The sequence below is a fragment of the Zootoca vivipara genome, chromosome 9, assembly GCF_963506605.1.
Source record: "Zootoca vivipara chromosome 9, rZooViv1.1, whole genome shotgun sequence".
Classification (NCBI taxonomy): domain Eukaryota; kingdom Metazoa; phylum Chordata; class Lepidosauria; order Squamata; family Lacertidae; genus Zootoca; species Zootoca vivipara.
The window spans coordinates 40,079,116-40,093,280 of NC_083284.1; the positions used below are offsets into that span (position 1 = coordinate 40,079,116).

At 40.4% G+C, this 14,165-nt stretch overlaps 1 protein-coding gene across 6 annotated transcripts in view; it reads left to right on the plus strand.

The window, feature by feature from the left end:
* The window catches only part of TRIM2 (tripartite motif containing 2), a 59,483-nt gene that overhangs the window by 34,464 nt on the left and 10,854 nt on the right, over positions 1-14,165 (plus strand). For 5 of the 6 annotated variants that reach the window (XM_035112110.2, XM_035112111.2, XM_035112107.2 and 2 more), the window contains exons 3-10: positions 1,534-1,771; positions 5,748-5,899; positions 6,411-6,591; positions 7,484-8,207; positions 9,511-9,614; positions 10,366-10,533; positions 11,676-11,844; positions 13,377-13,447. In XM_035112110.2, the coding sequence (XP_034968001.1) occupies positions 1,534-1,771; positions 5,748-5,899; positions 6,411-6,591; positions 7,484-8,207; positions 9,511-9,614; positions 10,366-10,533; positions 11,676-11,844; positions 13,377-13,447 (1,807 nt within the window). Of the gene's footprint in view, positions 1-69; positions 168-1,533; positions 1,772-5,747; positions 5,900-6,410; positions 6,592-7,483; positions 8,208-9,510; positions 9,615-10,365; positions 10,534-11,675; positions 11,845-13,376; positions 13,448-14,165 lie in introns of all 6 variants that reach the window. The other variant, XM_060278662.1, reaches the window with a different exon arrangement.

Genomic DNA, 14,165 nt, shown 5'->3' on the forward strand with positions numbered 1-14,165 from the left:
GGTTGCAGCTAGAAGATATGCAGAACTTGAACCGGTGGCATTTTTCCCTACGTTGTGTTTCCTTTCCAGGAAAAGAAGCAGAGAAGCCTTATCATTTTAAAAAATGCTGCAGCACTGTCTGAAAGTGGAAACGACATTTCCACCATTTCTGCTTTTGGCTTTTCATGGTTTGTCTGTTTTCATTTTGTTAAACTGCCTAGTCTACCATGTTCCATAAGCATTTGCTTTGTTCTTTTTTTTTTTTAATATTTCAAACGCAGCGCTGCTAATGACCCTTATCTTTCTATACATTTTAGAAAGAGCTCAGGTTTTCTTGGTGTATTACATTAGAAGTGTGCATGCACACGAAAGCTCATACCTATGACAAACTTAGTTGGTCTCTAAGGTGCTACTGGAAGGATTTTTTTTTTTATTAGAATCTGCTTCAGCCTGAAAGGTAGTCATATGCATTTGCCGCCATGGGCTGATTTTTGTCTGGATTCAAATGCTCAGAGTGATGGGCTCAAAGCCAAATCTGGGCTTAAAACAGCCTGTGGTGACAGATGCACATAATTGCCTCACCACAGGCTGCAGCAGTTAGAAGTCAGTAAAGGCTGGGCTTTTCCCTCACAAAAGCTAAGGTGGCTGTAAGAATAACCCTCCGGAATGGTTCATCATCCTGTGATGTGGAGCCTGGAAAACAATTCGAATAGCCATAATGCTGTTGTTGCTTTTATTAATGTAAGATGAAAATGGCAAGTGATACTTGGCAGTGTTTCCCCCCCGAGCTTTGGAGCAGAGAGTGAGAACAAGCAGATGAAAAGATGCTCTTGTAACCTATAATGGTTGTGGAGAAGAGGACCCTTCACAGCGCAAGACAGTCCTGTAGGGTCAGGAAGTAATTCCTGTGAGCAGAAGCTAAGGCTGTCCACAGGAGTCATAATCATTCCTGTTTTTTAAAGGAGCATTTAAAATGCATTGCTTGTTTTCTGCACTATTGTCTGTTCTCAGATTGTGCAGATTTAGGTGGTGTGTGTGTGTGTGCCACAGATGACAGTGTCCTAATAAAAATTAGTGGGTACACTGCAAGAAACAAAGCTTCTGTCATACCACAATCTGCTCTCTGGAAAAAGTTGCATTTTTGATAGTACAGCCTGGAGGCAGTCTCTTCTTCTTGCGCTAATGCCTTCCCTCCTTTTCTCCGGTTTAGTCTGTCTCCAGTCATCTCACTACATCACTGCCATTTTATTTAGGTAGAACCCCCTATCCCTCACCCCCACCTGTGGCTGTCCATATGTTGCTGTATTACAACTCCCACCCATTGGTCAAGCTGGGGCTGATGGCGGTTGGGATCCAATAACTTCTGGAGGGCAACATGTTGGGAAGGCTGTCAGAGTGTTTTGTTCCTCCCTCTTGATATGAGTTGCAAAATGTGAAAAAGTAAAGCTGTGTTCATGATTACTCTTCTGTTCTACTACTACCAGTAGGAAATCGCAGACAGCACAGTTTACTTTTTGCTTTGATACTGGCTTATCTTTTTACCATCCTCATTAGGTGCCTACAGAACTACATTCCAGCCCACAGCTTAACCCTTTCTTGCCCAGTGTGCCGCCAGACGTCCATCTTGCCAGAGAAAGGGGTTTCTGCTCTTCAAAACAACTTCTTCATCACCAACCTGATGGATGTCCTGCAGCGAACTCCAGACAATAGCATTGAGGAGTCTTCCATCTTGGAGACTGTCACAGCTGTTGCTGCAGGGAAGCCACTCTCCTGCCCCAATCATGAAGGAAATGTAAGTGGATTAGGCTCCTATAAATAAGGCTTCATCAATTTATTTGGCAGAGAAATGGCTGTTTTCAATGGCTCCCCCTGAAATGATAGTTGGGGAGTATTGGACTTGCAAATGATTCATTAATTTCTGCAACATAAATCTTTGCTTGATAAATTTTATTCAATCGATTGAATGCTTTCGAGAGTGAATTGGGATGAATTTGTGTGTGACATCAAATTAACTCTTAGTCAGCCCAATATTGATAGTTTTGGTTATGTTTTTGTTTTGTAGGGCATTGCATTGACATGTCATGATATTGATCATGGTGGTTAGTAAATGTGCTTTCTGGCTATCAAGATCAGATGCTAATGTTCTATAATTCATTTAAGCTGTATTTTGTACATCAGTTTTAGTTTTAAGTGAAAGCAGCTGTCTATAATTCAGAAGGTGTCTTGTTACTTTTGCTCCTCTTTTCATCCATAAATGAAATAAAGTATTCATTGAGTTGAAAGTCCATTTCTTTCTCCGTTACCACCACTGTTATGAGACCTTTCCTATCATCAGTCTATTTTCAATCTTTACCAACCTGGTCCACTTCAGATGTTGTCAGGGTGGATAAAAACCAATGATTTAAAAAAAACAGATTTTTTTGATTTAAATCAATTTTTTTTATTTAAATCTGATTTTTTTTTAAATAAAATGCTTTTTGAGGAAAATATATTACCATCCAAAGGTTATTCCATCATGAAATAAAGATTAGTTTTTAAATGTAGAATAAGGTTGTATATGTTTAATTTTTTGGGTAAATAAATTCCATTAATCCATTCACAATTTCACGCTCTTCCAGAGGTTTTTGTAAGATTATTGGGCAGTTTCTCTGCCTACAAGATATTATCACAGATGCTTGGTTTACTTTTGCAGTTCTCAAAACTGAATTTGACTCAACAGAGATCACATGCCTCTTCTTCACAGCAAAAATGTTATAACATGAACAGAGTTGAGAAAAAGACCTTAATCCTATTGTTCTACAAACCTATGAATACAGAAACAACCCCTTCAGTGCTAAGTTTCAAGAAGTTCAGTGAATAGAATAGAAACAATATTTTTCTGATTGTTTGGAGTGGACAGTATTTAAGTTTTTCATATGTAGGCTGGGCTGACAGTCTAAGTTTCTTAAAATATATATATTTTGTTTTTGTTTAGCCAAATTAGTTAACAAACATGGATGTTTGTTTAAGCAAATAACATATGCTGTAATGTTACTGTTTCAGTTGAATAAATCTATTTAAATTGTTATTATTAAGGTAATGATTATTTTTCTCCTTCCTAAGTACAACAGTAAAGTTGTCCAAATATGAATGATTAACCTATTAAACTGGGGATAAAAAACTAATATGAAAAGTTGTTATTCTAAAAATCTTCATCTATTTGCATATTAAAGTTATACCAGCAAGAATTAGTCTTTATGTAGAAAACTATGATTTAAATCAAGCCTTACTGACTAGTGATTTAAATCGTGATTTAAATCAGTTTGATTTAAATCAAATCCACCCTGGATGTTGTTGAACCACAACCCCCCATCAGCCCCAGCCAGCATTGCCAAGGATCAGGGTGGGTGGAGGTGGGACCCTAAGAAGCATCTGGAAAACACCTTGCTGTGGGAGGCTGACCTATGCAATCCAGATCATAATAGGTAAATTGGGGAGCAAATGAACTGCAGGAGGTGTCTGCAGAGCAAATATTTCCAGAGCAACAAAGCAAACAAAACAGAACTACGTCAGATTTAGGGCGGTGTGGGCTGTACAGGGCATACAAACTTGATAAGCTCCATAACTGAGAAGAGGGGGTGCCAATTCTGGGCTCATATTGTAAAAGATTACCCAAGTCTGCCCTTGAACAGAAGGGAAAGCAATACCTTTCCCAGCAAGTTCTTAGCTAATCTGGCCTAGGTAGAAGGTTTGGGGGTATTCCTTTCTGATAGCAGGTCATAGCCTGCATGTGGACAAAAACCATTCAAGAGAAATATTATTAGATTCAGCTTTACACCACCTGGCACAATTGTTTTCCGGTTATGGTAATCAGTGGCACTGAAAGATGAAAAATCTGCATCAGGCACATATGCTAAAATGGGTCCTTGGGAATAAATGGAGCATATGGGCAGAATTATGTCATTATTCCACTTGAACTGGTGGGTTGGCATCCTTGTTGTTGCATCACTAAGCACTACCTTGCATTCAAAGTGTGCCAATATAATGTGAGCGGCATTGCGAGCATTGCTGCACATGATTAGGAAGCTTTTCGTAAAATTGAAATGCAATTAAGTGCTTGGCAACACGACTCCTGGATGTAACACACAGTGCTATACACTTATGGCTCCTGGATGTAACACACAGTGCTATGCACTCATTAGACTCCAGCTTCCATCAGCCTCAGCCAACATGGCCTACAGTCAAGGAAGGTGGGAACTGTACACCAGAAATCTGGAGAACACCATGTTCCCCTGCTCTCTCCTCTTCCCCTCCTCCAATTATGATCATTGTCCTCCTTTGTTCCTAAAATCCCCTTCTGTTAATATATCAATCAAAACAAGATTGTGATTTTTTTTCTTGATTTTTTTAAAATCTTTCTGTAAACCACTTTTTACAATCAAATGGTGTATGAAATTTATGAATTGATGAAATAAATTACCGGTAATATGACTTAAAAAAACAGATCCAGTATTACAAGACAAAAATGCACCTTTTTGTAGGTAGGCTGGTAGCATATGTACCTGGTTTTCATCTGCAAATCAGGAGATTTATGATCAGTAAGGTCCACTCCTTACAAACTATATCTTCTTGTTGTGGCCATGACATCTTAGTTTTAGGCAATAAGTTCCAGGCTTTCCTTCAATGAGACAGTTCTTCATTTATTTATTTCTTTCTTTCTTTCTTTCTTTCTTTCTTTCTTTCTTTCTTTCTTTCTTGAAGAGGTATCCAAACCATCTTGGGAGTACAAAATATCTTTATCTTTCTGAAGTGTCCAGACTCCACTAAGTAAGAGTATTGCCATTCAAAGTGACCTTAAACAGAGATTGTGGAAACTTCTTCAGTCCTTTTTCTTTTGTAGGTTGAAGACTAGAAATAAGAAAGTGAAAATGTTTTATCCTTTGTAAAATGAAAAAGTTTATATTTCTGTGGATCTGCAAGAGCTTCTTGGCCTCACTGAGTCCTTTTTATATAATTCCTTTTAATGTTCTCTTGCTTAGTTTGAAAAATAACTGGTGCTCTCTCCCTCTGGCAAACTTTTAAATGCCAGCCCTAAGCAGCAATGATCACTCCCCGTTAAGCTTTTGGCTGCCAAAAATATGGCCCTCATTATCTGCAAACCTGATGCCATTCTGCTTTGTAATTCAGAGTGCATCACTAATGCCTTAGGCATTTGTGAAGTAACTTAATACTGTACTCCTAAAGCACAAGGCTTGACAAGGCTTATCTGAAACCAAATAATGAGAAAATGACAGCCATGAGAAAGAACATGACAGCCGTGAGTGTACCTTTTGGCATTTCAAGTACCCTAAATTGTGTACGTATTTATTTGTGATTCTTAAAAGTAGGGAAAAATTCAACATAATGGTTCATACAAACCACAGCTATAAATCCATGGCATTAAACATAATCACTGCTTTTTAACATTTTAATCACAAGCAAACATTTTGTTTGATGGTGCAACTCCAGTCATCGGCTCACATGGCTACTTATTACACAAATCCCATTCTGTTGACTTCTTTTGCTTGCAGGATTTGTAAACAGGGCATTAGCAGAACAATCCAATGCACATTTATTCAAAAGCAAGCACATGGAAGTCTTTGGGAGTAAGGCTGCAATCCTTGCCCTGCTTACCTGGGAATTCAGTAGGGCTTGAATTTGAGTAGACATACTCAGTATTCAAAATGGTGTGCCTCTATTTGGAGAAACTGGTATTCTACTGATAGTCACACTCTCCCTCTCTGTAACAGCTGATGGAATTTTACTGCCAGTCTTGTGAAACAGCCATGTGCCGGGAATGTACAGAAGGAGAGCATGCAGAGCACCCCACAGTACCTCTCAAAGATGTAGTAGAACAACACAAGGCTTCGCTTCAAGCACAGCTAGATGCTGTCAACAAAAGGTATGGAACCACCTCTGCAATGTGCATGTTTTAGCACACAGTGTGGCAAAACGTTTTGGTTTTGATTGCCAAAAACCCAGAAGTAAATGCATCTGTTTCCAAATCCGCCTCAGAAGTTGAATGGCTTCTGCTGAGTGTTTCTCAATTTTCTCAATTAAATTTGCAGGCTGCCCTCGGTTTTCGAATGTTTTGGAAGTCAAACAGTCTTCCGGAACAGATTACATTCGAAAACTGAGGTACCACTGTAGAGAGAACTATATAACTGTGTTACATAAAGAACTATAACTTTCAAAAGGGGGACCTGAGCTTGCTTTCTCTTGCCTCTTTCCCCATCCTTTTCCTTGTGTTATAAAGTCTCTGTAACAGAATTTCTCTAAGAAACACTTGAAATCTGATTTGTATCTTTATCCCATTGTGATCACCAAGAATAAAAATCTTGTTGCATGATGTCACAAGGAAAAACTATGGCAATTCTATTTCAAACAGCATTTGTGATTTACGTTTCCAACAGGCTTCCAGAGATTGATACAGCACTTCATTTCCTATCTGAAATTATACATCAGCTGACCAACCAAAAGACCAGCATTGTAGATGAAATTCATTCCACTTTTGATGAACTCCAAAAGACTTTAAATGTCCGCAAGAGTGTGTTGCTCATGGAACTGGAAGTCAATTATGGCCTTAAACATAAAGTAAGACCCTTGTTCTTTTCAGTCATATTTTATTTCATTTCTGGGGTGTGTTATGTTACTGGGAGAAACAATGTCTGAAATCTAATCTTTAGCTGAGAGAGAGGCTAGGAAATGGCATGTTTGCCATGTAAGGTTAATTGGGAACCATGTAAGGTTAAAAGGGAACACAATTAATACAGCACATCCTTGCACAAATTCATTTTATCCAACAAAATTCCCCTACAAAAATGCAGAAGTGATATGTAACACTTGAGTCAGAGATATATTTTAAATTGTTCCGGTGTTTCTTTATTAAAAAACAAAACAATGGCAACAAAAACTTTATATTGCATCATTGTATCATAGTTATTGGTTGTATTTTCATTTTTTTACTTTTCTGGATATTATTAGTCAAATAGTTGTAAAAACCTTACAAAAGCTAAGTGTCGCTATCTTGGGGAGTGGAGGAAATAACTTTTAACATACATTGTTCTGGGTGTTTTCCATATATCCTCATATGAAAAAGTTTATCTGTCTTCAGTTTGGCCCAAGGCTTGTTCATGTAATACAAAAAAAACCCAGCAATAACAGTTTAGTTTTATGTCAAAATAATGCCATGAACAAAAGCTCTCCAAACTGGAAGCTTAAAAAAAATCATCCAAGAGAACTTAGCACATATTTGATCAATGCTATTCAGGTGGTTTTGTTTTGTTTTTGTTTTGTTTTGTTTTGTTTTGTTTTGCTTTGCTTTGCTTTGCTTTGCTTTGCTTTGCTAGAGCCCAACAAATTTTCTGCAACATTATTCCATTCAAGGCCATACCTCTACATTTCCCACGATGGATGGGAATTCATTCATTTATTTTTGGGGCTACTTGGTTTAAATCTATATAACCACAGCATTCTGTCTATCCAGGTCCTGCAGACTCAGCTTGATAGCCTATTGGAAGGACAGGAAAACATAAAGAGTTGCAGCAACTTTACAGCCCAAGCACTCAACCATGGAACTGAGACAGAAGTCTTGCTTGTTAAGAAGCAGATGAGCGATAAGCTAAATGAGTTGGCTGTCCGTGACTTCCCACTGCAGCCTCGTGAGAATGATCAACTGGACTTCATAGTGGAAACCGATGGGCTGAAGAAGTCCATTCATAACCTTGGAACTATTTTAACCACAAATGCTGTCGCTTCTGAAACAGTGGCCACAGGTGAAGGACTGAAGCAGACAGTGATAGGACAGCCTATGTCGGTCACCATCACTACCAAGGACAAGGATGGTGAGCTCTGTAAATCTGGGAATGCTTACCTCACGGCTGAGCTCAGCACGCCTGATGGGAGTGTGGCGGACGGAGAAATACTTGACAATAAAAATGGCACTTACGAATTTTTGTACACTGTCCAGAAAGAAGGGGACTTTACCCTTTCCTTGAGACTCTATGATCAGCATATCAGGGGCAGCCCGTTTAAACTCAAGGTAATCAGGTCGGCCGATGTGTCCCCCACCACCGAAGGAGTTAAGAGGCGTGTGAAGTCTCCTGGCAGTGGCCACGTGAAGCAGAAAGCTGTGAAAAGACCAGCTAGTATGTACAGCACTGGCAAAAGGAAAGAGAACCCCATCGAAGATGACCTGATCTTCAGAGTAGGTATGGAGTGCTTTGCCTTCTAAATTATTTGGATTGCAATGTCCAGCTGCAAACACTGTGCGTGGAACTGTATTGTTTTAGGATAAGTGTCAACACTAAGCAGGAGAGAAGAACCTGTGGTGCTCAATAATAATAATAATTTATTATTTATACCCCGCCCATCAAGCAATTGTTGGGTTCTGGTTCCCATCAGCTGCAACCAGCATGACCAGTGGTCGGAGAAGATGGAAGCTGTAGTCCAGCAACCTTTGTAGGGCCATGGTTTCCCATCCCCGCCCTAGGACATTATCTAGTTCAGAGGTGTTGGTTGATCGATGGATATTCATTTGAATGAAAAGTGGCATAGACATACAGAGTGGCCTACAAACAATAAATAACAACAACACAATAAAACAGAATAGCACATCACAGATACAGCGTGAACCATATCAAATAATTAACAAATCATCTATGAAAGAATTTCAATCTACAAAACACTACTAACGAAACATCAACTAAAAAAAGGAGCTGAACATCAATATTACAGCAAATGTCATATAATTAACAAATCAGTATGGCTTTTGTAATCTGTAGAACAATACTAACAACGTTAAAAAATAGCAACAAAAAGTTAGCTAAGCATTGTTAAGTTCATACACACACTCTTCACATTCCCACAAAATCGTAATCTTTCACTCTATTTAATTTGTTAAAATACACATAATATTGTTAAGTTTGTTGTAACTGAGCCTTAGCCATACTGTAGTTGGACTTTTCTAACTAGATGATTCTCCCTCTAATTTTCTGTGCCAAAAGTATTGTATTTAGTAAATGTTGTATGCACTTCTGAGAATGGGTGGGGGAATCACCCCATCTATATTGCTTATGGATTTCATAATTCAAAGACAGTATGTCTGTCGCAGGACTGCTCGTTTATCTCATCCCTCAGGCGTATTCCAAAACCTTATTATCTTGAGGGCAGCCGGAATTCCCTCTTGGACATTCATGCACACGGAAGTCCCTGCCCATAGTGGGGGAGAAAGGGGAGAGCAACACACTCAGCTCCCCCAGAGTCCCAGACACCCCTGTTCTGGAGACTGTGGACCTCCCCCTATTGATCTTCACATTGTATATTCATGATGATATTGGGGTGGTTTATTTTCTCTACCCCAACCATTGTGAAGCCCCTTTCCGTGCAATACAACTCTACGTCTCTACTCCTAATGATGAAGCTGCTGATTGGACCTGGAGGGCTGAAATGAGTTTTTGCAGCCATGTACTTGACTTCTTTCCTAATTGTTTTTATATGTACATCTCCTTTTAGGTACCAAAGGGAGAAACAAAGGGGAATTTACAAATCTTCAGGGAGTAGCTGCATCTACAAATGGAAAAATATTAATAGCGGACAGCAATAATCAGTGTGTGCAGGTATGCTCGTTTTTTCTTCTCTGTAAGGGGGTGGGCTTACAGGGAGCAGCCACCCCCCATCAAATCCAGCTACTCAGACGGTTCGGACAGCAGCGGAAGGAAAAGAGAAAGGAAGGAGGAAGTGAGAGGAGCGGGGTAGGGCTCAGACAGCATACAAGAGCCCTTCCTGCAGCCTGTGATATCAGCGAGGAAGGAGGGGCCAGCAGAGAGTTACAGCGGGGAAACAGCAGAGGGGCGTCCTTTCAAATTCACCCCGGAACTGAGGCGATCAACGGCTCGCAAACGCAGGGGGAGGAGATTTGGGGTCCTCAAACTACTCTGCTGGGGCAGGAGCCGAAAAGCGCCATTGGAAGAATCTGATAGCACTGAGTAGACATGTTTTCATGAAACTCTTGCATTGTAAATAGCTTTCGCAATAAAAGCATTAAAGACAAGATGGTTTGGAGTGTCGTTGTTCGAGGGTAGCCAGCAACCGCCCTGACATTCTCTTTACCCATAATGGATTGTTTTGGAAAGACACAGTACTGATCAAATGTGGAAAAGAAACATGTTATTGGAAGTGTCAAGATTATAAGATCTTGATAGCGAAGGATTCATAATTACTTCTGCAATAAGTTCACGTAATGACTCAAATGCCATTTTCCAGTTAAAAATTCATTCATTTATTTAAATCTGCACCCCACCATTAATCTCATGGATGTGTATACATGGATACATTTTATGTGAAAAAAACTATTTTTGAAAATTACAGATATTTTCCACTGATGGTCAGTTCAAGAGTCGCTTTGGTATCCGGGGAAGGTCCCCTGGACAGTTGCAGCGGCCTACGGGAGTGGCTATGCATCCTTGCGGCGACATCATTATTGCCGACTATGACAATAAATGGGTTAGCATATTCTCCTCTGATGGAAAATTTAAGGTAAGTTTATGAAGTACAAATAAAAAAATACAAGGAAACTCATTGCCATTTTTAAATTAATAGTAAACCAACAATTTTTCTGAAGGCTTGGGGAATTGATTCTGTATTTCTTGATTAAAGAACTAACTGTTGGTGATGAGGGAAAGGATGGCCAAATTCATGCAGATGAAATTACTTTGTTTGATGGAGGGAAGGGTGGGGTGGGGGGTGGGGGAAAGACTCTAAACATTTGCCCTGGTATTGACTTAAAATCATACAGGGTGGGAATCCTTTTTTCAACCTGATGGTCTCATTCCATTCTGGGCAACCTGAGTGCCAGAAACAAAAGTGGATAATGTAACGAATAGACATTTTTACCTTTGTACACTAGGCCACTTTCTACAACACTCTCACACGCCCTCTCTGCTTCCATCCAGGCCCACAAGAGTCATTAATGGAGTTCATGGTTGCGTTTTAGCCAGGCAAAAAACAGGGTTCAAAAGCAGGGATAGTGAGTGTTGTGGCCTAAGGGGATTTCAGAGGGCCAAACAGAGAGGCATGAGGATCCCCACTCCCCATCATAAGTGCCAACTCCTGGATTGAAAAATCCGGGATCGGCGCGGCGCAGCACCGGAAGTCGCACTGCGGCCATTTTGGAACTGGGCAGAGTGGCACTGGAAATTGCTTCTACGCATGCTCTGCCCATTTCCAAAATGGCCGCAGTGCCAGAAGTCGCGCTGCGGCCATTTTGGAACTGGGTAGAGAGGCACTGGAGGTCGCTTCTATGCATGCTCTTGCCATTTCCAAAATGGTTGCTGCGCCAGAAATCGCTTCTGTGCATGTCCAGAGACTCCAGACATGTGCAGAAGGAGCCTCCCCGGGCCGGTAAGACTCCGGGAGATTTACGGGGTTTTTAAAAATCCGGACTGCCAGCGGGAAACGGCTGGAAAAACAGGGGTTTCCCGAGGAATACGGGAGACTTGGCAGCTATGCTCCCCATATAGATCACAATGAAAGTTGTTACTTCCAATCTCTTGCACTAATTTACTACAGAATCTTCTCCCAAGTATGAATAGTGGCAACGCTAAGAACCCAGAGAACATTACAGCAGTCCAAATGCGTGTATGTTTGAAGCAACTTTAATCTCTCTCTTTCTCCTGTAGACAAAAATTGGATCTGGAAAGCTTATGGGACCAAAAGGCGTTTCTGTGGATCGCAATGGGCACATCATTGTGGTGGACAACAAAGCATGTTGTGTGTTTATCTTCCAGCCAAATGGGAAAATAGTAACCAGATTTGGAAGCCGAGGCAATGGAGATAAGCAGTTTGCAGGTATCAGTTGTTGTCCAATATGCATTTTCTTTTATTCAGATCGTGTGTGTGTGTGTGTGTGTGTGTGTGTGTGTGTATTTGAACATGCTGAAAAAGCATCACTCTAACTTCACCACAGTAAGCAAGACAGAGTAAGTAGACTGTAGTCCATTAGTACTGTCACACGTCCATAATTTCCTGGACATCGCCAAAACTTTGACAGCTTTGCCAAAAAACGCTCAACAACTTTTTGAAATATGGTAACCCTATAGTCCAGGCATCCCCAAACTGCGGCCCTCCAGATGTTTTGGCCTACAACTCCCATGATCCCTAGCTAACGGACCAGTGGTCAGGGATGATGGGGATCGTAGTACAAAACATCTGGAAGGCCGAAGTTTGGGGATGCCTGCTCTAGTCCATGAACAATTACTGTATGTCATAATAAACACACACAGCTTTATTGTGGTCCATAGACCCCAAACACACAGTGCAAAAATAGTACATAAATTTGTTTGTCATGAGACTCTGTTGTATTTGCTTTTCTAAATAGGAGACATACAATTGTTTTTTCTTTTTTAAAAAAGGTACTACAGGGGCTCAGTAAACACATGGGTTGAATGCATACCATACAGTTAAAGGACATTATTTTGCTTAAATAATCATGGGAACTGCAGTTTATTAAGGATGCTGGGAATTGTAACTATATGAGGGGTAAACTGCTTTCCCCAGTCTTGGGAACTGTAATTCTCACCCCCCCCCCATTTTATTAATCTGGATTTTCAAGATAGCCTGCAAAGGAGAACCATAAAACAAATATAAAACAGATCAAAAACATCAGTAACTAAAACAATTATAATAGCAACAGTAAAAATTCAAAAAGTAGTAGATATAAAATCAGTGAAAACCCTGAAATGTGGGTGTAATTTTCACTCTAGTTGTTCCTTAGGCCTTTGGGGTGAGGGGAAGTTGCTTTCAGGAGCAACAAAACTCCTCTGGTCTGACTCCTGTGGTTTGCTGATCAAGTCATGTTTTAAGACAGAGGGAGACAATGTGATCTCCACATCTGGCTGGACCCCAATTCCCATCAGCCCCAGTCAGCGTGACCAAGAACAAGAAGCATGCTCACTTGCAGATGTTAAACAAATTTTAAGTAATCTATTGTTCAACTTGGAAGTTGTACTAAACATTTAGTGGTTGGAAACCAGTCAAACTGGTTTTGAAGTTGGCCAGGTAGAAACCTTTTTATTTATTGTTCTCTAGAGCACTTGTACTCTTGCCCAAGTTCATATTTTTCTTGAGTTCGTAGCTGATTATGTTCTTCTTCAGCCATTAACGTGTGACAGTGAACGCAGCAACATGTAGAGTTCAAAATGGAACCTTGGAGCACCACCTCGTGCTGCCCTTTCCAGAGTCACTTCCAATCAGGCAGGCTGCTAGCGCATTGGTCAACATCAACCATTTTGATCAGAACCCGCATGCAAACTGCTACTTCACATGGATTGAAATATTGTTGTCATGACCTGCATTGAACTTCCTTCCTTCCATTATTGCAGGGCCTCATTTTGCAGCTGTCAACCACAATAATGAAATTATTATTACCGATTTCCACAACCACTCAGTCAAGGTACGATGCTGTTACTTCTTCATAAAATGTAAAATCCCATTGACAATGCATTGAAGCTGTTACTCCAATATGTAGTTAAATTCACAGGTATCGTGCATCAGCCATCAAGAAATAATTGTTTACGTTAGAGGTGGAGAAATACTTGGATTAAGTCTCTTGCTTTGCTCTTTTAAAATAAAGCTGTGTATGTTCTTTTAAATTGATTCAAGAAGTATGAAGTTGGATGTCTAGAAAGGAGCTCTTGGAGTCATTTTACACCATTTTACATCGTTTTGACATGCTAGTTGTCTCCTGGAGAAAGTTACCGGTACTCTTGCGCCAAGTATTCAGGATACTCTGGGTCACTTAACATAATTGCAAAATTACTACATAGTAGTAAGCCATATGTGCCATTGACTGCATAGGAAGCAACATTATACAAAGCTGGAATGAGGAATTTGATGGGCCCTGGTCCATCTACTGCAAATCAACCAGAGATCTACCAATAGATCTCAGTCTGCCTTCTGCCCATCCTGCACTCAGTGACCATTGCTACACCCTACAGAAGCCATACAGTAGTGATGGCAAACCTATGGCATGTGTGTCAGATGTGACACGCAGAGCCCTCACTGCTGGCGCGCACCCCATCAGTTCATTTGCACTGTTGTTGTTGTTGTTCCCCCATTTGTTCTCCCGCTCCTCCTCACACTACAGCTTGTCTCCGCTGTTAAAACCCGGA